This window comes from Callorhinchus milii, unplaced genomic scaffold, assembly GCF_018977255.1.
Source record: "Callorhinchus milii isolate IMCB2004 unplaced genomic scaffold, IMCB_Cmil_1.0 Scaffold5, whole genome shotgun sequence".
Taxonomy (NCBI): Eukaryota; Metazoa; Chordata; class Chondrichthyes; order Chimaeriformes; family Callorhinchidae; genus Callorhinchus; species Callorhinchus milii.
Window position 1 is genome coordinate 6539941 of NW_024704746.1, and position 27622 is coordinate 6567562.

At 43.6% G+C, this 27622-nt stretch overlaps 1 protein-coding gene across 4 annotated transcripts in view; it reads left to right on the plus strand.

Annotated features, from left to right (window-relative positions):
* The window catches only part of rasal2 (RAS protein activator like 2), a 215502-nt gene that overhangs the window by 125282 nt on the left and 62598 nt on the right, over positions 1–27622 (plus strand). For all 4 annotated transcript variants that reach the window (XM_007902998.2, XM_007902995.2, XM_007902996.2 and 1 more), the window contains one exon: positions 17563–17660. In XM_007902998.2, the coding sequence (XP_007901189.1) occupies positions 17563–17660 (98 nt within the window). The remainder of the gene's footprint in view (positions 1–17562; positions 17661–27622) is intronic.

Sequence of the window (27622 nt, forward strand, 5' to 3'; positions counted from 1 at the left end):
AACACCCATCCTACCATCCTCCCATTACTGCATCAAGCTGCTTTTTATATAGCAATCCCGTGGAGTCCTGTAGCTCAGTGGTTAGAGCATTCGCCTTGCAAGCGAGACACCTGGGTTCAATTCCAGGCAGGGCGAAAGCTTGGGCAAGTTTCCTTACTCCACACACCTAATAATAATCCCTCCAAAACAAAACAATAATAAATTGGTCATTTTCAACCACGACTGTTTGTGGGACACTGCTGCCGCGTTTCGCCCACAAATATACAGTCAATTCACTTTACAGCATATTCTGTGAAGCGCTTTGAGACATCTAGAAGACGTGGAAAGCTCTATATCAAATGCAAGGATTATATAAATAAGTCCAGTGCCCTGGTTTCAACCACCCTTTTTTCAGGTTGACTGGAGCAGGTTGCCAGGATCATCCAAAAGTAAACTGGAAAGCAGCGTGATATTTGACAGAGGTTTTAACTGTTGCTTGTACGTCAGCTGGGTTTCAGATTGCTGATCTGTTTGTCGCTGGCATTCGATTTAGCTTTTTAATTTTGTCAGTACCTGTCTAACCCCAACAACTGATATTATTGCTTTGCTATCTTTGTCAAGTGTTCATTGCTGTACTTAAACCACTGTATGTAGGTGGCTTTTCCCAGGTTAACATCTCTAATAAATAAATAATAATAATCCTTGCATTTGATATAGAGCTTTTCACATCTTCTAGACATTTCAAAGCGCTTCACAGAATATACTGTAAAGTGAATTTACTGCATATTTGTGGGCAAAACTCGGAAGCCAATTGCGCACAGCAGTTTCCCACAAACAGTCATGGATTGAAGTGACCGATTTATTATTTTTTTTTCTTGAGGGATTATTACCAGGCGTGTGGAGTCAGGAAACTTGCCCAAGGTTTTGCCCTGCCGGCAATCAAACTCAGGTCTCGCTTGCGAGGAGAGTGCTGTAGCCACTGAGCTACACGACTCCATAAAGAAAGAAACTGACAAGCAGAGAGAACACCAGCTGTTCTCTAGGTATCTATCACATGTGGACTGTTTCCAATAACTCCTCCAAAGACTGATATTGTCTGTTGACCCTTTTAATACCACTGATATCAAGAATAGTTCTGGAACCGGAAATTGTCGCCGTCTATATAATAATAATAATTTAATAATACACCTCGCATTTGATACAGAACCTTATCAAGTCGTTGAGACGTCTCAAAGAGCTTCACAGTGACGTTAATTAACTGTGAAGTTAATTGACTGTATATTTTGTGTGGGAAAATGCAAAATGTTATCACTATCTTATCTAAAAAACAAATTGTTGGAATTACTAGCAATGAATCTGTCTGTGGAACCTCTGAGTCCTGCCCTGTGAAAATACCCATCAAGTACTGATTATATTGTACTATAGTGGAAAATGACATGCAGTTTGCAGCAAGGTGCAGGGTTATTCAGTGCCTCATGCAGCAAATTATGTAATTTATATGACTGATTCTTGGCAACAGCCTGATACAGACAAGTTTTGCCATGTCCTAGTCTCATACCTTACATTGTAGTCACCGTATACTTGTGTAGTTTCTGATTCTGGCTCATTTGTGTAAATGCACTACTGGTAAGGTACTAAGAACTCCTGTTAAATCCCTGTCTCAAGCTGTTTTTTCTTCAGCCCCGATAGTGCTACAATTTATCTCTGTTCTCCTGGGCAAGGCAGGGGGAAATCAATCTTTCTGATCATTATGGAGGAATCCCTGATCCTAAGTATAATCCGCTGAGCCTTGCAAGATGGTTTGATGTGTGTGGACAGTCAGAGAGGAGATGATTGATTTTACTATCATTGAGCCAGGGTCTTCAGGAGATAGCTAACCTGCTAATGTTGCTGTTCAGACTGGCATGTGAAGACTGGTCGCTAGGGCAAGTTACTGAAGAACTTGTGGTGCCTGTGGACTATCTCCTAGCATGCGTCCCACCTACAGGAAGGAACGGAATAACAATAATGATACTCCTTGAATTTAGTATAGTGCCTTATCACGTCGTCAAAACGTCTCAAAGCGCTTCATAGGATTTAGATTCATCATGTGTCATCCTGGCTCAATTGGTAGCACTCTTGCTTCTGAGTCCGAAGTTCTGGGTTCAAGCCCAACATTGGGAAATTGATCTTATATATCTAGGCTGACACTATAGTATAGTGCAAGGGGACTGCTGTGTTGATGGAAGTGCCATCTTTTAGATGAGATGTTAAATTGAGCTCCTGTTTGCCAGTTCAGGTGGATGTTAAAGATCCCATGGCACTATTCGAAAAGAGAAGGGACTTTCTCCCCGTGTCCTGGCCGGCAATCTCCCTGATAAACTGATTGGTTATTCACCTCATAAATGTTTGTTGGATTATGTTGTGCATAAATTGGCTGTTACATTCATCTACAAATACAGTCACTACACTTTACTTCAATTCCTATGAAGTGTTTTGAGATATCCTGACGACTTGATAAGGCACTCTATCAAATGCATGGATTGTTTTATTACAGTGAAGTGTAGTGAGTGTGTATCTTAAAAGAGGGTGATTGGAGAGGAATGGTAGAGGTGTTGCAAGAAAATCTAGTTTTTACATGTTGCATGTATCAGTTTTGACCATCTTAACCATATGCATTTGTATTTTACTGTGATGACTCAAATTGCTGGTTAGTTACATGTCATGTTCTATAGTTGGCTAACAGTTGATTTATGGTTTTGATTGTGCTCCACTTTATACAAGGACACGAGAATAACAACACCCAGTGACAGACACTCGAATGATCCTTTTCTGGTTACTTGGTTTGCACTGGCCACTTGGGGGTTGTATTTTTCAGGTGTATCTCAATCTCATACCCCTTTTATACCTACAGCACTATTTGGGCGATAGTTTTACTACAGAAAATGCTGTTGCATTAACAAGGGCTACTTTGTGCTTTGCTGCCGGTAAGTTCCAGGGCGACATTGGTAGCCATGCACTAACATTGTTCTTAATGATTGAGGAATGTGGAGCTCTTCGGGTCTTGGATGTGATTGAAAACTTTTTGTGGTTTCAGCCCAACAGGCAACAATGACAGCACTCTACATCCACTGCAAGTGTGAATGTACAGCCAGCGTCTGTACTCAGTGTGTTCAGAATTCGAATCCACTCCCAGTATTCCTTTGCCTTGCGCCTTGTCTACCCGCCTTCAAAATTGCCATTTTAAAAAAAACCTGACCTTTGGTCAATATCCTCAGACTTGCCCTCCATGCTCAGTAATGCATTTCCAGCCATTATCGTACATGAAAGGCATTAAGGGGTGAAACCTAAGGCAAGTTTCCTTACTCCACAGGCCTCTGTTTACCTAACAATAAGTAGGAACGGCGGATCACTTTCCAGGGGTAACAAGCCCTTCAAAAAATAAATAAAATCAAAATCCACAACTGTTTGTGGGACACTGCTGTGTGCAATTGGCTGCCGTGTTTCGCCCACAAAACACACAGTCGATTCACTTTACAATATATTCTGTGTAGCGCTTTGAGACGTCTTTATCGACGCGATAAGGCGCTTTATCAAATGCAAGAATTATTATTATTGCATTAGTGCAAATTGTCCTGCATTCAGTTAGTTAGGTTGGTGCATTTTATTTCAGTTGCTACAACAATATATATGGAATGTAATGTCAGGGTGATGCCCTGTTTTGAAATATTCAGTTTCACAATTACAAAGAATGAATTTTTAGAAACTGCGTTATACCTGCTCAGTTTTTCCTGGGCTTCTCTGCATTATATCTGCTCAGTTTTTCCTGGGCTTCTCTGCATTATATCTGCTCAGTTTTTCCTGGGCTTCTCTGCATTATATCTGCTCAGTTTTTCCTGGGCTTCTCTGCATTATATCTGCTCAGTTTTTCCTGGGCTTCTCTGCAGAATTTGATCTTCATCTTCTCAGTTAGTGCAAACAGCTCCCGAATGCCAGAGGCTGGTATGTTTTTATACACACTGATTATTTTGGGCAAGCATTGAAGTGTCAGCCTGTCTGCCGGATGGCCCAGTTTCTGGATGCCGTGATCTGATAAATGCCGTTGGCTTGATTTCAGATGTGCAGCATTCAGTTTAGGTAGATTTTTACAACTGCTGCAATGTCAGTAAGAGGTAACAATTTAGTGCATTAAACCCCAGTGAAACGGGCTTTCTTCTTTTGAAGTGAATTTGCAGCAACAGGCGGTCTTGCCAGGGATTTAATGGGAATTGAACAGATTTAAAGTGAAAACAGCTCGTATTTTGGAGTTTGCTGTGTGTTAATAGATTAGCTTCAGCCTTGCTTCACAATGTTCTTCTCGATCAGTGAAAGAGAGAACTGGTTAGTTGCTTCTGCTTTACTAGTTAAATGGTTGCAAATACAGAATTGCAGTATTTGTCTTGGGTTTGGAGAATGTGAGGAGGAACTTGTGGTGCCCTGGTGGCTGCAAGCTTTGGCATCTTGCTGTGTGACTAATCCGTGAGGCATGCGGGAAGAACACAGGCAGGCTGAGAGACTTCAAAATCACAAGTTGCACGGCACAATGTTACTGTGCTCTGCTGCTGGGTTACAATAGCCCACAGCTACCTCCAGACACGTGGCCTCCGACCCACCTTCTCTCAAAGGAGACAGTTCACCCTCTGAAGAAGAGCCCTACGTACAGCCACCAAGCGTGTCGCATCTAAGAAATCTAAACACATCGTCTTTCATGTCTAATAATGGAAGATAAATCGGAGAAACAGGGAAATGTGATCCGAAAATTCACTAACAACCAGGTTCCTAATTATTGCTCGGTAAACAGAGGCGGGTGGAGTAAGGAAACTTGCCTCAGGTTTCGCCCTGCTTGGGAATCGAACCCGGGTTCTCTTGTTTGCGAGGCGAGCATGCTAACCACTACACTACGAGACTTACAAACTGCGACCTGGCGCTGGGAATACAGGAAAGAATCCAGGAAATTGGATTATAATGAGATTTATTTTAACATGTTGGTGCCCTGTAAATCCATTCTGTCAATCTGCAGTCCCCAGGGTCAAGTAGGAGCCTATGCAGAGAGCTGTTTAAATGCATCATCTATTAAAAATTGAAGGGATGGAGTTTAAGGTCAGCGGATTACATTCTGGGGAGGCAGCTCAGATATCTATTCAGTAACTAAACTCCAGCAGCTGGGACAGACGGACACTTTATGGGATGGAGTCCCTCCTTGCGTGTGGGGTTAAACTTCCTATCAGAATGTGAATGGGGGACCTCAGCATCTCATCCTGTACCGGGTCTCTGTGGTACCCGGAGTATTCTTATTGCTTCCGCACAAATGGAGCATGGTATCAGGAGTGTAGTGTTTGCTGAACTCCTGCGACTGAGTGCATTCATTTACAGTAATATGTTAACTAGTGCAGCGTTTGGCTTCCTACCCAGTGTGGCAGATGAGCACACTGTATGTGAAAGGTGAGCATTAACTGAGATGTTTATCTCTGAATTTGTTTTGTGTGCAAATATTCAAATACCTGTGTGTGCACACAATTACTCACACAAAACTGTCCGTGTGGCGATGGGCTGGTGCGCCACCTACAGTTATAAATGTGTAATGACAATTGCTTTGTTAATAATAATCTAATAATTATCTTTGAATTTGATATAATAATCCTTGCATTTGATATAGCGCTTATCACGTTTTTGAGACGTCTCAAAATGCTTCACAGAGTATACTATATATATATTTTATGGGCGAAACCTGGCAGCCAATTGCACACAGCAGTGTCCCGCAAACAGTTGTGGATTGAGGTGTGTGGAGTAAGGAAACTTGCCCAACGTTTTGCCCTGCTTTGTTAATTGTGATGTGAACCTGTGATCTGTCCCTCTTTAAAGCTCTTCCCTATCTTAATCTTGTAGCAGATAAGCTATTCATGAAACACGATTGAACAGCTTGTTCCAGTCTCCCAATTCCTCTGCAGTCAGTCTGTTAACCCCTTACTAGATAGTGTTCTTTTTTATACTTTTCTCTCTCTCTTTCTCTCAGCACAAAAAAAATTACTCAGGCACATCAAAAGGCAGAAAGAGCTTGTACTTTTAATGCCTTATCAGATCAAAATGTCTCCAAGCACTTCAAACGTTATGCAGTAAATGACCAGTTAATCTGAAGGCTTGATGGCCATCGGGGAAATAAGGAGTCAGTAATTAAGAACTGTTGTTGCCCAAATCGTAAGCCTTTCTGCTGAGCTAAACAGATTCAGGGGAACGCTGCTATAACGCAGTAGTTTGGGTCCATAATGCCACTGACCTCGCTTCCTCCGTCGGCAATGTTTCTTGCTGTGTGCAGTTGGCTGGTGCGTTTCACCCAGAAAATACGCAGTCAATTCACTTCACAGTATATTCTGTGAAGCGTTTTGAGACGTCTCAATGACGTGACAACGACTATATCAAATGCAAGTATTATTATGAGAGGATGTGCAGGAAGTGACATCAAGGAAGTTTGCACACAGTGTGCAGGAAGTGGCATTAGCAGTGACCTGATGACCCAGAAGGTAGCACGGGAAGCTGAGGCACGGCAGCAGCAGCAGCCTGGAAGCAGAATTTTATTTACAATTCTCCAGAATCAACATTAACCAGTTCTGCTGTTAGGGGAGGAGGGGAACTAGGTGGTTCGGTCCGTTCCCTCCCGCTTCCCGAATTGGTCGTTCCTTCATGGTAATGGTCATGGTAATTCACTTGTGGAATACATGATAGTAATTCATAAGATTGAGATTTGAATCCATTTGCGGTGCTGGGTAGACATGTTCTGTGCATTTGCACTGCCATGAAATATTATCACACTTCCATTTTATACATGCCTTCAATGTTGAAACATAGATTCATAGAAGGCACAGCTCAGAAACGGGCGTTCAACCCGACTGGTCTGAGTGGTGTTTACACTGTACACAAGTACCCATCCTCGATCCTATCGCCAGTCCCATATCCCAGCCTTTTCCCTATCTCCCTCAACTTTATTCTCCTGCAAACACCTCAAAGCATTTCAGAGAGAATGGCTGTAAAGTCTGTGTATTTATAGGTGCAAAAACTAAAACGCCCTAGGATGATGGTGAGTGGGGGTGGGGAGAAGAGAATGACTCAGTGAAATTGCACAGCATGTTCCCCTGACTATTATATGGGCGAAATGCGGCAGCCAATTGTGCACAGCAGTGTCCCACAAACAGTCGTAGATTGAGTGACCAATTTTGTTTGAGGGATTTTTACCATCGTAAAGCGATCCGCCAATAAACCATGTTACTACTGCTAGGTAAACAGAGGCGTGTGGAGTAAGCAAATTTGCCTAAGATTTCGCCCAGTCTGGGAATCGAACCAGGTCCTCTCACTTGCGATGTGGAAGAATTGTATCTAGAAGTACTTAAATGTATTCAGTCAAGTGTTTAACCATTCAGACGTGTGTGTCAGTGCCATCATTTTCCTGGCAGATAATGATCCATCACCATGTTTGGTGTGACATCTTCCCGTAAAATGGATGGACCGACGAGGAAGTTCCTGGTATCCAGACATTGTTACACTCGACTCATCTGCCACAGAAAATAAAAATTAATTGTAAGAAAAACATACATTGTGCATGATAGCGAGAGAGCAGAGGGGCGGGGAAGAGACACTAAAGCGCTGTGTAAAGTGGTGAGTGGTAGCATTGCCAGTGTCCCCAGAGATGACCCTGAGCTGCCCTCTCTTTCTTTCCCACAGCCCCTCCCTCACCAAGAATAATATAGAGACAAATCACTCCTATCTATAATATATATATTTATATATATAGATATATATATATAAAAAATGAGAAATTCTGCCACTGAATTTTGGGGGGGAATTTTGGGATGCTTTTCAGGACTTTTATAAAGATAACTAGCTTCCCAGTGGCCGTGTGAAATGTGCTTGGTAACGTAAGGTTCCTGAATACTGAGTGCAGCCGTGCAGGCACACACACAGTGTCCTGGTCCAGGAAATAGACTAAAAGCCTTAATGTCTCTCTTGGCAGCTTTTTAAAAAAAATCCATTAAAATCCATCAATACGAGCCGGGCAGAGCCTCCAATGAGAGGAGCCCATGATCAATAAAACACTCTTTGCATAGCCATTTATCCTAGGCCTGTCTCTGCTCTCATTTGTGAGAGAGGATAATAGAGCTGTATGGAAGGTGTTGCTCTGCTCTGTGCAGTGGCTGTGGTTAGCTTCCAGAGTCTGTGGACGGACAATGAGCTGCTTCCTGCATGCTAGAGGAGAGTGGGCAGACTGCATCGAAGATGAGGAACAGCTTCTTTTGCTGCTCGGTAGAAAAGCTTGTGAACGACTTTACCTGACCCTTAGCCTGCTAGCGAGACATCCGTTCCGTTTGCTTGTTGGTGGTAAATGCCGGGAGTCATCAGTAGGTGATACAGAGCGAGCTGTGATAGATAGAAGAGCTGATCTAGTGAGATTTGCTGGACAGAGTGGAGTGAGAGAAGTGCACAGGGGCGTGGTGTGGTACTGCTGCTCAGAGCAATCCTCTGATCTGATGCCTCGCTGAGATTTCCCCAGTAAACCAGCACTCTGAGAGACTGTGTAGGAAAAGGAGCTCCCTGCTGCTAAAATGTCTCTTAAACTTTGAATTGCGATGTGTGCAAAAGAAGGCAGAGGTGAATTTGAGCAGGCAGGAGTTTTGCATTGGCAAGTCAGCGTGTGTTCTCCGGTACCTCCCTTCAGAGACGGGTGAGGGGGGGGTTGTGTTTTTGATGGGGGCACAGATGGTAGCTGTAGAATTCTATGCTGGCGAACGGCTCCTTTTATGCTTGTGTGTGTTTTTGTTTAACAATGAAAGGAGCCTTTGTGAAGTGTCCAGTAACCAAGCCTGTGAATTAAAGTCCCGAGGAGTCAGTGTGTCAGTGCAAACACAGCAGCCGAGCAGATCCAGATTGGGGAAGTGCTGAGATCCAGAAACAGGACACTCACTAGTGCTGATGTGAGCATTGATTTGTGCTGGTCAAAGGAGCTTTTGGAGTTCTGCCTTTTTAATGAATAACATCCCAGCATTGAAGCAGTTTAGGAGAATGGAAATCAATGCTGTGAAAGTGGAGAGTTAGTTTTCTGAGATTCCTATTCTACAGTAAGGTCTCTGTGTTGGAGTTGCCTGTGATTGTGTGACTTGCATGTTGTAAGGTTGTAAATAAAACTGCGGTCTGACTATAAATCCTTTTACTTTCTTGGATTAAATATTTGCTGACAAGTGTTCAGAACAATCACGTCTCCCTGTCAGAGTGGGAGTCTGTGTGACTTGCTGCAACACTGTGCAGGTTGGCTTGTGTTGGACGGAACCAGGGAGGAAGGAAAGTGCTTCTGAAACTAACCCTGGATTTCCGCGGTGTAACTTTTATAAACAGGAGCATTTACAGGTCGAACGGGAACGATTGTGAACCCTATTTCTGATCTCTGGTGGGGGCGATGTGAGCGGCAGAGTGAGAGCGGCTGAGTCCTGTTTCTCTGAGACAGTTACTCAAAGCAACTTCTGAAGTTTCGTTTTTCGTCAGCGATGGAGCAGACAAGAGGTTGAGTGGCGGACAGTTAGATCTGAGGAGAAGCTTCTGTCCGGGTGCCACTATGCGAAGGATTTAGTAGTCAGCCTTTCCTTTAGTTTGCTGGGTGGGGCACAGAGAACGTTTAACAGGTAAAATATTGCCTGTCGCGATGGTGGTGCAGGGGGAGGAGAGTGCGATAGAAAAGTAATTACATCAAGTGCTGCAGTGCTGATGAAGTGTATTTCTGTCTGCAGAGTTGTGCAGTTCAGACGGGTTTACTAGGGAGTTTTAAGCGATTTGCCACTTTCTATTGTTCTTAGTTGTTCTCGCATGTCCTCCCTCTCCTTCCATGCTCCTTTTCCTCCACTTTCTCTTGACCAGGAAACAGGCTATCAATACAGTATAGCAAGACTATTGCCAGAGTTATAGCTGCTATTTATGTTGCAGTAAAGCTGTCCATCTCTCAGCTGCGTGTCCGTTCCAGGCAGCAATGAGGATGAGCGGGAGGGGTTGGGGAGAAGAGGGTGTCAGATATTCAGGTTTAGCAAACATTTTGATAAGAAAACTCAGTTACTGATGACCCCTGATATTTGCTACAGAGTGTGCTTGACGTGAGAGAATGGCTCTGGTATTATTTAGGCTCGGCTATCCCCCTCCGTTTTAATTTTAATTTTAAGAGTTGATTACCTCATAACTGTCTGGCTGAGAGTATGGCAGAGCGTGATGTGTACTGCATATTTGCCTGTTACAGGGCAGTCACCCAGAGCTCACCTGCTTGTGTGATACAGGACCATACATGAGGAAGATCCCAAGCTCTGTTCCCAGGCCAGCAGTTTGGATGCTGCAATTAGACTTGCCCCCATTGACGTTAGGGAGGGGAAAGATCAGTGGAGTTTCTGTTTCTGACTGCTACCTGGTACCTCCTGCTAGAATGTGCAAGCAAACACAGGATTGCCTGGGATGCTTATCACAGTTGAAAGCTGTGGGTATGCTCTGAAGGAAAGGATGTGAGGTAGATAGTCTTGAGAGCGCTCCGAGACACTGTGTGGCGTGAAGGGTGCTATATAAATGCAAGTTGTTGTTGTTGAATAGCCTTCCCTTATTCCTGCCTCGCCTTCTTAAAGGCAAACTATAACATCAACAACTTGCACTTACATAGCGCCCTCCATGCAGGGTAGGGTCTCTTAGCGCTTAGCTGGGTAGTGTCTCAAAACGCTCAGAGCACTACATCCTTAAAGGCAAATTACAGGAGGGACCTAGAGTCCGAACACCTGAGTGACCCACATAGTGTTTGTGACCACAGGTGTTTAGCCCAGAATGTGTGGTCTTTCTTCATATACAGTCTTATGAATGACCTGCTATCCAAACCAAGCATAGTGGCAGGAACTTGGACTCTATATCATGTGTGTTTGCTTAAGTCCCAGTGTTTGTAACGTGCACTTGTTTGCATCACCAGCCACTGTTTTCACCTGCGGGCCAAGCTCAACTTGGTGCCACCTCAGTGTCAATGCAATCACACTCGATAGCCTCTCCCCTGTCAACCTGGGTCCTTTCATTTTGTCACCAATGTACGGTCCAGTCCTCCAGTGAATATGGCTGTCTAGGAGACCAGCCCAGTCCCGGCTCTCCTATCAGTACAACTGGTAAGTTGATGGAGTAACACAACTTTAACCTTTCATTGTACATGTAGATATATATGTGAATGTGGCAGGGGGGATGGGGGGGAGTGCGGGGGTGTGAGGGTAATATCCACTGAGGCACCAACCTTTTGTCCATTTTAAGTGTTTCCTTAAAAGAGATGCATAAGGGAATGGGGATGTTCCCATTATCACAACTTTGGAAAACGTTCAGGGAGGAGGGAGTTAGATGGTGTAAGATAAACGTCTGATGTGGTTGACTCAAAGCTCAGCTTTGCTCAACCACCTTTTATTCCGTTCATCTTTGGTGGCATCAATAGTTTGAGGCAGTCATTAAGACCAACGCAAACCACCTCAATCCCTTCCTGCCTCCACTTTTCCTTGTAATCCTGGATCTTCTGTCCCTGTGGATCAACTCCTTCGCCCCAGGGCATACATGGTCTAGCTGGGCCAGGCCTAGGAAACTATTCTGAGAACAAGGCAACAGTATATATTTAACCAGTCACTGGGGGCAGGAAATCATCCCACTCAGCTTCTGTTAACCCTGCAAGCCAAAGCCCTAATGGGTAAGGTGGTCTTGGCTGGACAAGTGGCAGGAAAGCTTGCCAGACAGCGATATCAATGACATGTGGTTTTAGCTGGTTAGACTCCAGCAGGACCCCAACACACACTCTGGGGTCCCCAGCCTGCGCCTAATAGTTTCCAGATTTAGGTAAACAGGATGTGTTCCCCCAGGAAGAGAGTGTGTATTTCATCCCAACAATCTATCTCTGGAATTTCCATGTGTAGGTGGGATGCATTGAATTCTCAGTTTGGTTTGGATAATCTTAAGCATGGTGATGGGTTTCCTGCATGTGTCAGACACTCGGCTGACAAAACACAAATATATATGTTGAATTCATTAAGACACGTGGATCTGAAATGTACTGAATGCATGGAAACACTTGGTGTATTTATTGAAGTGTTGCACAAATTACATAGTTCTTCTGCTGAATGGCGTTGGTTTCTGTGGGGTTTGTTTTTTTAACAGTAGTTAATTATCCCAATTACAAGGAATTCCACAAGGGACAAGGATTTGAATGCCCCAGAAAGTGCTGAGTAAAAGTAACAGCCACAAGCTCCTGGGCATCCATAGTGATGTATTGAGCACCGAGCAGAAATATGTTCAATCTGCACTTGTTCCTCAGCTATTTGTCAGGCTCATCTAAGCAAGCAATTTCCGAGAACCGTGAGCAATGACTAGCTGCTAATCAACTGTGAATAATGGGGTTCTGGGGAAAGAAAGAAGCATTGATTAAATAAGTGTAGCGGTCCATCACCCTGCTGTCTGTCTGGTAGTGGCTGTCCCAGGTCAGTGAACACGGCAGTACGCATTACGTAAGGAAGCGATATTGTCACTGTAGTTGACTCATTTGCGACCATTTGCATCCACTGGTGGGTAACCTTGGGAGACGCCAGGTATCCTACACCCACTTGCTCTCACTGGCCAGACCCTCTGAATGGAAGCCACCAGGATGGGCTGTAGCCCCTCATTTGGTGGTGGTGGGGGGGGGGGAGGGGTATTGACCGATCTCCAGCTCACTAGTACCACATAACGGCTCGTCACTGAATTTGGGAATTGCAACTTAGTCATGCTGTAAATCTTTACTGAATGGAGCTAAAAAGAATTCTCTAGGCCAAGATTTTGTGTCTGGCTTCCTCCCCTCTGTTCCTTCGCTCCTGAAGATGTTTTGTTTCCGCTGGGGGATATGACTGCTAGTTGATTAGAGGATCGCTTTCTGGGGGTAATAATCCCTCCAAAAAAAAATTGGATCATTTCATCACTCAACCCACGACTGTTTGTGGGACACTGCTGTGCGCAATTGGCTGCCGCGTTTTGCCCACGAAATATAGTCAATTCACTTAACAGTATATTCTGTGAGAACCTTGAGACGTCTCGACAACATGATAAGACGCCATATCAAATGCAAAGATTATTATTATTGTTATTGTGCAGGCAATGGGCACCTTGCCCAAGGGTCATTGTTAACATGTGAGCCGAGATGTTTTTGTTCATTGGCAGCTTTTGTTCATTGGCAGCACTGTCCTCCTGCCCTGGTTGAGATCAAATAACTCAGCACAGGCAGGTTTTATACTTGCAGCTTCCTGGTCTGTCTGACCTAGAGCTTGACTGAATGCTGCCTGTATCCACAAAGGCATTGAGGAAGCTATTGAACCTAAGATGTTTATCCTTATAAACAACTTGCATTTATATAGTACCCTTAACACAGGAGAGACGCTTGGGAGTGCTGCACCTGCGGGATCATCGAGTGAGGGGGCTGACTATAGGCCAGGTCAAAGAAATAGGTCTAAAGGTTGGATTTGGAGAGATAATGAGGGGACAAGGCATACGTACTGAAACCGGGAGTTCCAGAGGTTAGAGGAGTAGTGGCTGAAAGCGCCAATAGTCACACGGAGAGGTCGGGGTGTGTGTCTCTCTTTCTCTCTGTTTCATCTTTGTCCGTCTTTCTTGCGCCCAATGCTCGTGTGTGAAATCTGGCTTTGCTGCTATTTTATTTCAAGCAATTGACCCCTTTCTACTTAATCGTCTCTAAATGGCTTTTTAAATTTTGCTTGCTGGAGGCTGACCTCATATCTCTCTCTGTCGGTATGTGTGTATGTCTGTATTGTTCTCTCTCTCTGTGTGTCTCTCTGTCTTTCTCTCTCTGTCTGTGTGTGTCTCTGTATCTCTCCTCTCTCTCTCTTTATCTATGTGTATCTCTGTCTCCTGTTTACCAGTTTGAAAGGGATGGACAGATTCTGTTGCTCCTTGTGGCATTTTTCTCGCTGGGTCAGACCACGGGCTACACGCACACGATGTGAATGTAAATGATACCCCTCCTGCTTACACCTTTCTTGAAGGAATTTCTGAACATTTATAATATATTATGGTTCGCGGGCTGCAGTTGGACCACCCTGCCTTATATCATCAATGCTGCCACGGTAAATTCTAAACCAAACAAAAATTAATTCCCTTTCTCCCTTTTAATTACATTAGTTAGTTTGGATTTGAAGAAATTTGGCCTTCAACCCTAAGCACTTAATGGAAATGAACTCATTTTAAGGGGGAGAAAGCCGTTACATCCTGGCAAGTTTGGATTTTAATATAGTTAATTAAATCTTCAGAGCCAAGTATATTAATAATGCAGAGATTTATTGCCTGGTCATGTGTAGAGGTCTCCTGAGTGGGAGAAATCAAGTGTGTTCACGTCACCACTGCACTGAGAGTGAGGGGTTTACTTTTCTGCCCCAGTGTGGGGATAGCTGAGGAATGAGCGAGAGATTATTGAAGGGGAAAACTGTGATCAACTATTGTTTAAATGTGAACTTTTGTGATCTAACTTGTAGGTTTCTGTTTACATCAAATGTATATGTATTGAAGTCCCGTAGCAGTAGTTAGTACACTCGCCTCGCGAGCAAGAGGACCTGGGTTCAATTCTCGGGTGAGGCGAAACCTTAGGCAAGTTTCCTTACTCTATTTACCTGAGGCAAGTTTCTTTACTCTGTTTACCTAGCAGTAAGTAGGAGCCCGGTTGTTAGTCGATTGGTGGATCACGTTTCAGGGAAATAATTCCTCAAAAAAATTGGGTCACTCAATCCATGATTGTTTGTGGCACAATTGCTTGCTGAGTTTTGCCCACAAAATATACAGTCAAGTCACTTTACAGTATATTACGTGAAGAGCTTTGAGAAGTCTCAACAATGTGATCAGGTGCTATGTCAAATGCAAGGATTATTATGTAACCATGGCTGCACTCTTACTGTACAGTTAGGCTTGCACCAGGTCACTGCAAGTAAATGTAGAGCAAAATGGAAAGGGTATTGGTCCTGCCAACCATTCTGCAAAGTAATCCGTCACTCAATTTGTGGCTGTTTGTGGGAACCTTCTTGTGCAAAAAGGCTGGCAGAAAGCAATTACTGCATGCTGACAATGACATGAACACTACAGCATTGAATGTAAGATTCTGCGATTCTAGAGCACTAATAACTTTTACACCAATCCCTCAATTATCGGACAGAAAGTGAGGAGTGGAGAATGGAACATGTGCAAGAAAAGAAAATGCAACAGGAAACTGAGCGCGCTCAAGCTTTTTAAGATAAAACTTGCATTTTTATACCATCGTCAACATCAAAACTCAAAAGTGCTTCATAGTAAGCAGCAAATTGGGCCGAATGTTGCATTTTCTTTTCTCGCACATGTTCCACTCTCCACTCCTCACCTTCTGTCTGATAATTGAGGGATGATTGGTGTAAAAGTTATTAGTGCTCTAGAATCGTAGAATCTTACAGCACAAGACCATTCAGCCCATCTTGCTTGTGTCGGTTCTTTGAAAGAGCTATCCAGCTAATCCCACTTCCCCGCTCTTACCCCACAGCTCTGCAAAGTCATCAGTGCTTGTAAATGTACGTTTGCATTCCGATTTTCTGTCGTGTTCCACACCCCCATGCTATGCCATTCGAGTTGAGCCACGAGTTCAAAGGCTGCCACTCTGTCTTCTTGGGTCAAAGGCTGTAAGCAGACCTTCCTCCATTTAGAAAGCGGACAGTTTCTCGCGCTCAGATTGCTGAAAACATCCATTAGCAACTCTTCTCCATTGTACAAATGTGTCTGGAGAGCACATTTGAGGTTGAATACATTAATGCCAAATCAGCTGTCTGGGAGAAACACTTCACTGCACAAGGAGCATTGTTACAGTTGAATAGAAAGGCATTACCAGTGACATTCTGTATTCTGCTGGGACTTAACCCAAGGGAGGAAAAATTGCCACATTTTTGCCTAATATGCGATATTTTTTAACAGATTTCTTAATCAGAAAAAATTAATTATTGAATATCAAATCTCAAATATGCTGAATAATAGATTTGTTATAGAAATGCATTAATTACACATTTTTTAAATTAAGATATATGTTAAGAAATACCACAATTTAGACCCCATTATTTCTCATTATTGTTAATGTTGGCATGACAGTTGGTCTCCGTGACCCAGCCATGAGAGGAGAAAATTCCTCTAGATCTTCACTTTAACAATACACGTGTGTGTTGATGATGGCTTGACTGGTTGATGGTCTTATGAACATTCATTGACGAGGCTCACCCATGAAGCAAGTCCCAATGCCTCATGTCAGGACTTTGAACTCACAGTCTAGGCTGCCACTGCAATGCCCTGTTGAGGGGAGAACTGCTCTGTTGGAGGCGACAGTTTTCAGATGAGACGTTAAATCGCGGTTCCCTCTGGCCATTCAGGTGGATGTTAAAAATCTTATTGGAAAAGAGAAGGGAATTTCTCCCAGTGTCCGGGCCAATGATTCCGCCCAAATAAAATTGGTAATTTACTTCCTGGCTGTTTGTGGGGCATTACTGTGCACAAATTGGCTGCCGCATTCACCTGCAAAATACAGTCATTACACTATATCCTGTGAAGCGCTTATTTTAATGTTGTGAAAATGTAGAGTAAAGCCTGATAACTATCTCTTCACAATGGGAAAGCAGATTTTCAGGTATAAAACTGGCCCAGAATTGCATTCCATCCTGTCAATGGAAATGGTCACTGTCCATTTGTTAGGAATTCCACTAAGTGCACTTAGATGAGCTCAAAGGCACACATTGAGGGTACTGTAGGATTGATCCTGTAAAGCTCTTACCATTGCAAGGTACTCTTCCACTAAACATGTCAACTACATTTCCCATTAGGGTACTAACTTGCAGCAGTGTTATTAGGAAACAAATAGGAAGATCATTTCTCTCCCTCTTCCCGTCCCCCCCTACAGTGCCTTGTCCACTCCAAGACCCACTGCTAAGTCAGTCAGTCAAGCCAATTAATGATCAATACGGTTCTGAGGAAATATGGAGTTGCCTGACTCAGGGAACACTAAGCCCTCCACAATGTCTCAGTTCTGCTTTTTCTTTGCTGGGCATGTCACCATGGAGCCAGCTCAACCCCCAGTTCTCAACCAAACAACAATAGTCTGAATGTGGGCACCAAACAGCTGAGAAGCTCAGATCTGAGCTTACACTGGACGGATTTCACCTGAACTAACTCTTCCTCCTGAAATTGAGTGGGGATGTTCAAGATCCTTCACAACTGTAGACCCATCTGTCTACAGTGCACACCTCTGACCATATTCATGCCCATTTGAAAGACTTTGATTATTTTCTTGCTGAATTGTACACTGAAGCTCCTGATCTTAACCCCTATCTTGGGTGCAAATTCTTGACTATCCTGCGCCTTGGGATATCCTCCTGACATGAAAGTAATTTGTTGTTATTGAAGGGTGCTGACACACCAAGTCTGTTCATTCTCTTTGTGAGATTCTGTCTTAGTTTTGTGTTGCTGAATATATGCAAACTGACTTTGAATGGCTTTTTGTTCTAGAACCCCCTGGGGAGAGGTCACCGCGGAGGAGGAGCATATCCGGCCCAGGAACAGCCGACAAAACGAATGGAATGGAGGATTCCACGTCGCCGTTTAAGGTGCTGTAGTCACTAACTCGCCTCAATGTTACAAAGGCTTTCTTATTCTGCTTGTGGATGGACTGTAAAGTAATGCTCCGGGCTTTAATGCTTTGGAGGAGTTATGTGCTGTGATTTGGCTGTGTGGGTAGTGGATTTCGCAACAGAACAGCACTGAGATTGTGTGCTGTTAACTGATGTTGAGTCACTGCCCTGGCACCCCATTGGTTTCCAGTTGAACAAGCTAAGCAAGCTACAGTGGCCTGTTCCCAATCCGGTTTCACAGTTGCATTAATTTTCAGCTGATGCATGTACACATGTGTTGGGCAATCATTTTGTCAAGCTGTCAATCGAAAGCTTCCATTGGATGCGCTAGATCTCTAAAGCACGTGTTAACAACAAAAGGTTTAGCACCTTGACGTCCCAAAGCGCTGGACAGTCAAGATTGGGACCTGATCTGGGGATTGGGATCAGGAGGGGAGGAGTGAAGGTGCAGTCCAAAAGGAGGGTCTTGAGATGTGCCTTGAAAGAGGCGAGGGAGGGAGCGAGGTAAAGGGAATGTGCGATGGAGTTCCAAAGGGTGGTGCAGAGAGGCTGAAGGCCCGACTGCTGATGAAAACACGCTAGGTTCCTAAAGCATACAATGAGTTGCCCAGTGAGTTGTGTAAAGCACTTTGAGACATTTTCCTAACTTGAGAATTGCTACAAAACTGTTGATTCCCATTCAGCTTGAGAAGGTGCTAGTCAGCAATCTCTTTAAACTGCTTGTGCTGGTGGGACTCCCATGATCAGCCATTAACAATCTAGGAGTTCCTGGATTTAAAAAAATCTTAATAATATTGATAATAAAAAAAATTAAGAAAAGTAACACCTATTCATTCATATGTTACGTGGCAGTGTTATTGGTCTGACTGAACATCACTGAAAACCATTTAGAAATGACCTCTGCAGAGTGATTTAAACTGCAGTAACTATAATTGCATTTGATATAGGATCTTATGACATCATTGAGACATCTCAAAGTGCTTCACAGGATATAATGTAAAGTGGATTAATTGCAGGATGGATGGGGAGTGTGATATTTGGAAGGAAAGGGCTATCAGTCAGGTTGTCGAATTCTCCACCTTTGTTTTAAAAAAAAGTTGAAATCCTCTTTTGTAGGATTACAGAGCAGGGTTATAAGTCTCATCTGAGCTATTTGCTCACAAGTATTAATTACCGTTTAATGCAGATTACTTTATCACAGGTTATAAAATGCAGATTCCGTAAAGTCACTGTGCTTACATGTGTATGTGAGTATGAGGTTAAGGCTTAAACAGTGATTACTTCTCAGAGAATGCAGCAATCAAATGCTGTTCACATCACCGTGCAACAGAACCAATCATGTCTCAACTCCATAATAATAATAATCCTTGCATTTGATATTGCGCTTTTCACGTCTTCTAGACGTCTCAAAAGTGCTTCACAGAACAGACTGTAAAGTGAATTGACTGTATATTTGTGGGCGAAACGCGGCAGCCAATTTTTCGCACAGTAGTGACCCACAAACAGTCGTAGATTGAAAATGACCAATTTATTATTGTTTTTGTTTTTGGAGGGATTATTATTAGGCGCTTTGGGACATCCTCCCAATGTGAAAAGCGTTATGCAAGTGTAATTTGTTGTTGTTGCTCCTCCGATTGCTCAGTGAATTTATTCAGTGAGGCGCTGAGCTGTGCAAAGATCCCAGGTTCGAACCTTGATCCTTTCTTAGATAGCTGATACCGGGCAAGATAGCATTTAGCACTCAACAACTAACCTCAGCACCCCATGTTAAGGGAATTAAATTAGTTGCTGATCGTTATCCCAAGACTCTGCTTAAAGCTGTGCATGTACGGACATTTGGTGAAGGTGGGATTGGGCACAGAAATTGCACCTGCTTGATGGAGTAGCCTCCCTGATATAATTATAATAGTAAAAATAATCATTGTATTTGATATCACGCTATACCATGTCATTGAGACGTGTCAAAGCGCTTCATAGAATATATTGTAAAGTGGAACTGTGTATTTTGTGGGCGAAACATGGCAGTGAATTGCGCTCAGCAGTGCCCCACAAACAATCATGGATTGAGTGACCACATTTATTTTGAGGGATTATTACCCCTGGAAAGCCATCCGCCAATCAACTAACAACCGGGTCTTACTTACTGCTAGGTGAAGAGGGGCGTGTGGAGTAAGGAAATTTGCTTAAGGTTTCGCCCGTCCTCTCGCTTGCAAGGCGGACGCGCTAATCACTGTGTCACGGGACTCCTGACTGACAAACAAGGTGTATTGTGACTGATGATCTTGAAACCTACCTCACACCTACCCTGAGCCAGACAGTATGAATAGGGTGGATTGGAAATATGAGGTGACACTCAACCTAACAAACATAACTGGCTGAAAAATGTCAATGCTTTCTGAAAAGGGGTGGGCGGGAAATCCTAGCACATCTTCACTTTGAAGACATTGTGGTTTATGTTGAACAGTGTGTTAGATACCAACTTGCCATCAAGCTGTGAGTTCATTCAGCCTCCCACCTGACATCCAAATGGACTACGATGAGATTTTTTTTAGGTATTTCTGTTAAAGTAGAGAAATGGAATTCCTCCAGTGGTAGCTTAGTAAGCTGATAATTAATAGACCTGAAAGAGCCCATTGCTTTCTGGTTAGTTTCATTGCTTTCATTCTGTTCCTGAGAGACTCCTGAAGTAGCGGAGCCATATATACACAAGATAACTGCTTGTCACACTCCACTGGTTGTAGGAGCCTATGCCAATTTCTCAGATCCAAGCTTAGTAGCTCAGAGAGTTGAGGTTGGAAGGTCAGGCGTCAGATATGTGAATTTGTGGTCCAATTATTTTTTATTTATAATCTTTCCCTGTAAAAAATGCATCAACAAAATATTGAGCAAAGTGTGCGGTATTCCAGAGTCAGGATAGCAGGCAGCAATGGGCAGAACTTACAGTGAGTTACTGAAGAGGTATGATTGTGACCAGTCACCGGAGAAGATGCGATCAGCTAAATCTGCAACCTTCTGATTTGTATGGCCCAACACACACTGTGGGGTCCCGAAGCCTTGGCTCCTATCTCTGGAATTTCCATGTGTAGGTGTGATGCATGGAATTCCCAGATTGAATTGGATACTCTTAAGCACGGTGATTGGTTTCCCCATGTACCGGCTGATCCCCAAAAATAATAATTGTTATATTTATAATAATAATCCTTGCATTTGACATAGCGCTTTTCACGTCTTCTCGACATCTCAAAGCACTTCACAGAATATACTGTAAAGTGAATTGACCGTATATTTGTGGGCAAAATGCGGCAGCCAATTGCGCACAGCAATGTCCCACAAACAGTCGTAAATTGAAAATGAACAATTTATTATTGTTTTGTTTTTTGGAGGGATTGTTATTAGGTGTGTGGAGTAAGGAAACTTGCCCAAGGTTTTGACGTCAGGAGGATGTCCCAAAGGGCCTCACAGGATATACTCTAAAGTACAGTGACTGTGTGTTTTGTGGGTTCACCCTCTTAACTCATTGAGAGAGTTGGGAGGAAATATTCTGCTGTGTTGGCATATCTGAAAATAGCAGTTTATATCCCTCTATAGATGAGATGAGCCTTTTCAAGGCTGAAGAGGCCTAGTTTATCTTTGCAGTTACCACACCTGACAGCAATTATTTGTGAAGTACTTGGAGACATTTCAACATTATAGGCGCTGTATGAATGAATTATTCAGTTTGTCCTCAAAGCTCATCCCACTAACACTGGGGAATAGCCTGTTATTCTCCCTCCCTGTCTTTAGAGCTTGAGCAGCCCTGGTGTTGCGGCAGCCGATACCTTAATAACTGAACTCAGTGACTGCCTTCTGCAGTTGTAATTACTAAAGATGGAGCTTGTTTTGCTGAAGGCTTAGGCATACCTTCCTGGCTTCAGTAAAGCTCAATGGACTTTTGAAATACTTGGCCATTCTAACCACTTCAAAATGTACAATTTGTCTTTTAGGCACAAGATTTTCTCACTGATCCATCCAATGTTCTGTGGTGTACTTCAAACAGAACACGGAGAGCATTGCTCTGTGGTTGGGAACCAATCACTCGGAGTGACAAGCTACAGTGCTTGATGTTACTTGCTGAAACTGTGGGTTTTTGACTGCACTCCTCCAGCTTCACAAGCTACCAGAGAAGGGAGGCCCTTGGCATGTTTCCTTCAGTGCTCTAACCGATACGCTATAATGGTGCAGCATAGTGGTTAGAGCAATCGCCTCACAAGCAAGAGGACCTAGGTTCAATTCCCAGGCAGGACAAAACCTTCGTCAAGTTTCCTTACTACACACATAACCAAGCAATAAGTTATCACTTTTACTTTCCGGGGGTAATAATCCCTTCAAAAAAATAATAATAGTTTGGTCACTCAATCCACAACTGTTTGTGGGACACTCTTGTGTGCAATTGGCTGCTGCGAAAAAAAAATCGCCCACAAAATATTTCCATTTACTTTGCAATATATTCTGTGAATCACTTTGAGACTTGTCAACGATGTGAAAGGCCCATCTTGTGCTCCCGTAGGACTCTCCACCTGTTGGTAGGATGGTCCATTGAGAGTGTGGGACAATGATAATAATACTTGGATTTGATATAGCGCCTTATCATGTCGTCGAGATGTCTGAAAGCGCTTCACAGGATACACTGTAAAGTAGATTGACTGTCTTTTTGTGGGCGAAACGAAGCAGGCAATTCCGTATAGCAATGTCCACGTACAGTTATAGAGTGAGTCACCAATTTTATTTTGGGGAGATTGTTGGCCAGGACCATCCGATGGGTTGACGGACAGGCAGATGGTCCCAGTGGGATTGCATATTCACTGTAGGTACTTGAACTGAATGCACTAAAACCACAACTTTAACAAACGTTGGCTGCAACTTTTGGTCCAAGTAAATCATGAACTTTCTTACGGCTTTAATTATATGGATTTTTCACACACAAGGGTTGGTTGTGGAAGCTCTGTGCCAGTAGGTGGTGCTCTCATCACCTGCTGAACTTCGCTTCCAGCGCCGCTGGCACGTCTTACTGTGCCTGAAATCTTAATTCAAATAAATCTTCTGTAACGTACTGACAATTTATTTTCCTGCAATTGAAATATCAGTTGGACATCTGAAAGGTCCTGGGGAGCCCTGGAGAGACTCTTGCTTTTTCAGAATAGGGCATGTTGTTGATCAGATGGATGCAAAGTCCTCGTCTGACTCCAGTGGATGTTTAGAGCAGGGGACGTGTCTTGGTGAAATGGTGCGGGTATCAGCGCTGTACTATTTATTGTATGAAACCATGTAGATGCCGCCTGTAATCTCAGCCACTCAAGGTGTTGGTGGTGCTGCAATTGGCTGCAGCAATCGGGAGAGGGGGGGATGTCAAGGAAAAGAAATATCAGCCTGGGTTCCCTCTCTGAATCTCCATCTGGTGACCTCCATGTGGAAAATGCGCAAGTGTGGGAAGACTGGATCAGGCTCAGCTGTCAGTTGTCCCCCCTGCCACTGCACACAGCTGTGATTACCTCCTGCATCCGACTATGATGCTATCCCCTCCTCCACTCCCCGCCATTAGTGACTGAAACCAGGTGCTGCCTTGTGTGACGGGCGATATATAAATGCAAGTTGTTGTTGCTGCTGCTGGAGTGGGCAGCACGCCTGTGCAACAGGCAATAGTACTTCAGCGAAAGCATTTGATACTTTTACACTTCAGCGTTAAGATTTTACAATCGCCCATAAAATACGGTCAATCCACTCTACAGTATATTCTGCGAAGCGCTTTGAGAAGTTTCAACGATGTGATAAGGCGCTACATCAAATGCAAGGATTATTATTGCTTTGAGAGATAATTCATGTAAGAAGAATCACACAGTAGCAGTGTGGCTTTAACATCAGAGTTCAAATGTGCCGTATCATCAGCTTGAAGAATTCCTTTAAATCTGGTTTCCATTCTAGTATGGAACAGGATTTGTTTTAAAGCACCGTTGTCACTGTTGGAATTCAGAGCAAGATCCTTGTGCATTGAAGCCGCTTTTAAAACTGGCTTTGCTTAAGTGGTTAACTTGTGCTTGAGGCCTGGCAATGCACGAACGAGCTGCACTGGGATTAAGTGGGATTGGAAACTGAGAGCTGAAAGTTACGTGCGAGTTAGTTAGTGAGCAAATTAGTTCAGGTCAGGCCTATGGAGAATTCTATTGCTACCTGGATGTCAATAACTGCTCACAGTTTGGCAGCGCTGACGGAATTCCTTTATTGAATTTGTGTGAAAGTTTTCACGTTTGTTGAAAAACTTTTCATCCACGCGGGACTTTGTCCTGGGTTGTGTTCCGAGTGATCGCTTGCAGTCTGGAGACTCTGGACACCTGGCTTTGCCTGAAGAGATCGCACTGATAGGCTCCAGATGGAAAGTACTTGTTGCTAAGGAGGGAACCCCCAGCCTTGGTTACATACAGGTCTAGGGAGAGAAGCGGTTCTCTGTGTGAGCGGTTGTGCTTGATCGAGAGCGGATATAAGCTGCAAAGAAAGAGAGAGAAAAAAAAATCCGTGCCCTTCAGCCTTACCGAGTGGAGACGCTGAAATTGTCCTTGTGTTTATGGGCTTTAAGACTGGTGCCTTGCCGTGTGACAAAGTGGGGCTGCAGAAAGTCTGAATACCCTGGGAGTGTTCTTCTGTGTGTTACTGGATTGCAGAGAAGGTACTGTAGTGAATTCTGGAAATCCACCGTCAGTATCAATTACCCAAATTTTCTCACTTTCTCCAGTTTAGTTGCTGCATTCCATTGATTTGTAATTGCTGTAGATGTAAGTATGTTTGTGCCCTATGCTTTATTTACACATAAAAGATCTGTTGATCTTCTGGGCGCTTTGTTTTCACTGTGTAGTAAAGTGTGCTTGTGTTGAATTGCCATGAGGTTGTTTGACAAAAGCAGCCTGTCCAGAGCAGTAAAAGCGTGTGCTGGAGAGATACCATCTGGGGCACCTCAGCGATGGCCGATAGGAGCCCACTTGACTAGGCAGAGTGAATTTCTAGGCTGGAGTTAACGCTCAGTACACATTTTAATCCTTTTGCACAGGTTTTTGCTCACTGCATTCTGGTCTTGCACACCCCTCCCTAAACACACAATCTTTCACACAGTTAGTCTGTTAATGCAGGTCATCGAGGTCTCAGCGCTGCCATCAATCCTGGGGCTGGAGCGACCTGCTGAAGAGCACACTTGTATGAAATGGAAAAGGGGCCCCTCCTTCCCTCTCTGCAAATCGTTGCCTCCATTTTCCTGCTCATGTTTTCCTTTTCTCCCTCTCCCCTCTTTCCCCTTGCTTTATCCTGCATCTCCCACCTTTCTTCCTGTTGTCTTTACTTTACAAAACCTCCCTTTCTTAACAGTTTATTAATGGCTCATCTGCGGCCTCCTGCTTCATTCATTTGCTAATTCTTTCCAGGTTTTTTTTGTCTCGACCTGTCTCCTTGGTTGAATAAAGTACCTTATTCAACCAAGGAGACAAATCTTGGTGTGTGAATCAGACTGTCTGGGCTGGTCCATTGCGGTTGTTAGCAGATAGTGGTTGCTGAATGGAGGTAGTTGCTTGAACAGGTTTGACTGTATATCAGCATGACACCAAATTGGAGGAACTGTGGATTCAGAGGAAGCAGCAAAGGTCTAACCAAGAAAGCTGTATAGAATCTGCAGTGGACTGATAACTGGAACTTTATTGCATATTGGAAGTAAGAATAGGAAACTCATGCTTGGGATTGAATTTGCCAAGGGGGAAACTGAAAGAGATCTTGGAGTGATAGTTTACACTCACCATGCCAACACATTATAATAATAATCCTTGCATTTGATATAGCGCTTTTCACGTCTTCTAGATGTCTCAAAGCACTTCACAGAATATACTGTGAAGTGAATTAACTGTATATTTGTGGGTGAAACATGGCGGCCAATTGTGCACAGCAGTGTCCCCAAACAGTCGTGGATTGAAGTGACCAATTTATTATTTTTTTCTTGAGGGATTATTATCAGGCGTGTGGAATAAGGAAACTTGCCCACGGTTTCAACCAGCCGGGAATTGAACCCGGGTTTCTCGCTAGCAAAGTGAGCGCTCTAACCACTGAGCTACAGGACTCTACACTCCAGCCTGCACAGTCTGATTCACACACCAATGAACCCTTATTTCAGAGGCCACCCTTATATTATGAGGCAGCAGTAAACAACGCAAACAGGCTCTGGGTAAATATTACCAAATCGCATTTGGTTCAGATCCCCAAGATGCCATACTCGAACTATATCGTACTCTGGTCATCAGGAGTACTGTATACAGTACTGTCACTGCAGCAAAAGGGGGCTGCCCAATTCTATGAGTTAGTGCGGAGGAGAGTCGCCAGGATGACCCCCAGTGTTAGAGGAATCAGCTTTGAGCAATGATTAGACAAGATGGAGCTCTTCAATCTTGAAAGAGACGACTCAGAGGGAACTTTATAGAAGTGGGATTGAAAATGTAAATGGGATTGAAAATGTAACCCTGGATCAATACTTTAGGATGTAGCAAGACAGTAGAACAATAGACCACATGAATTATACAGGGCAATTTCAGGACATGCACCAGGAAAGATGTTTTTCTTTACCTGGAGGATGATCGATGTCTGGAACAGGTTGCCAGTGGTTGGAGCCAGAGCACTGGACTTGATTTTTTTTAAAAAAAATTGATGCAGATTGATGCTGTGATGGCAAGATGGTAGAATGAGTATTCTGGAAGGATGAGATCAAATAATAATCCTTGTATTTGCATTTGATATTGATCACATTACTGAGACATCTCAAAGCACTTCACAGGATATACTGTAAAGTTGAAAGTATTTTGTGGGCAAAACGTGGCAACCAATTATGCAAAGCAGTGTCTGACAATCAGCCATGGAGTGAGCGTCCAATTTTATTTCGAGGATTTGTTGACCAGGGCACCTGAAGAAACTCCCTTCTCTTTTGAATAGTACAATGGGACGTTCAATATCCACCTGAACAGGCAGACAGGACTTTGGTTTAACATCTCATCTGAAGGATGACAATGACCTCTGACAATGCAACACTCTTCCCCCCCCCCCGCCCCCCACATCCCACATCCTCCCCAACGTGGGGCTTGAACCTAAAAACCTTCTGACATGGAGGCGAGAACGCTACCACTGAACCAGGTTGACACAAATGGACCGAAAAGCCTTCTTCATCCAAAGAAAAACAACCTTGTTGAGCTCTGTCCCAATCCTCAGTGCTGTCTGTGTAGTCCAGGGCTGCTGTCTTTATTTTAGTTGGTCTTTTGTTCCTCGTTGAAATTGTACAACTGTAACATTATCGGTTCCAGTCATTTGTTTATGTAGTGCCGAGGTTGAAATGAGCAATGGCAGTGACAGTATCTGAGCATTTATACAGCGTGATATATTGAAGTACACGGCTACAGCTCTTGTACCTGTCAGAGGTACTGTATTTGTGAAGTCGCCTGCAGTCTCCATTCTGTTTGAAACAGGCAACGTGCGGTGGCGTCCATTGGAACTTTAACTCTTCAAAGCCATGGCTTTAGGGTAGAAATTTTGAGTTAATAAGTAAATCTGTGGTGGATGGAGATTTAAAATGCTGGAACTGCTTCCATTCCTGTAATCTGATAGGATCACATTTAAGATGTAAGTGTATATACTGTCAAGCCAAGCCCCCGGGTCAGTCTCTCCATGTCTGCCTGTGTTGTCCCAAGGACTGGCAAGGAACAATGAATCCTTTTCTACCTGAGGAGTTGCACAGTAATTCGGTGAACAGTCCACAGACGAGCCCGACTTCACCCTCTCACTCACGATCCTGAGGCTGTCTTTGGGAGACCAAGAGAAGAGAATGAAGTGAAGTTTTGCCAGCGGTTTGAAAATGTTTATTCACTGCTGAATTGCTATACACTGTTTTA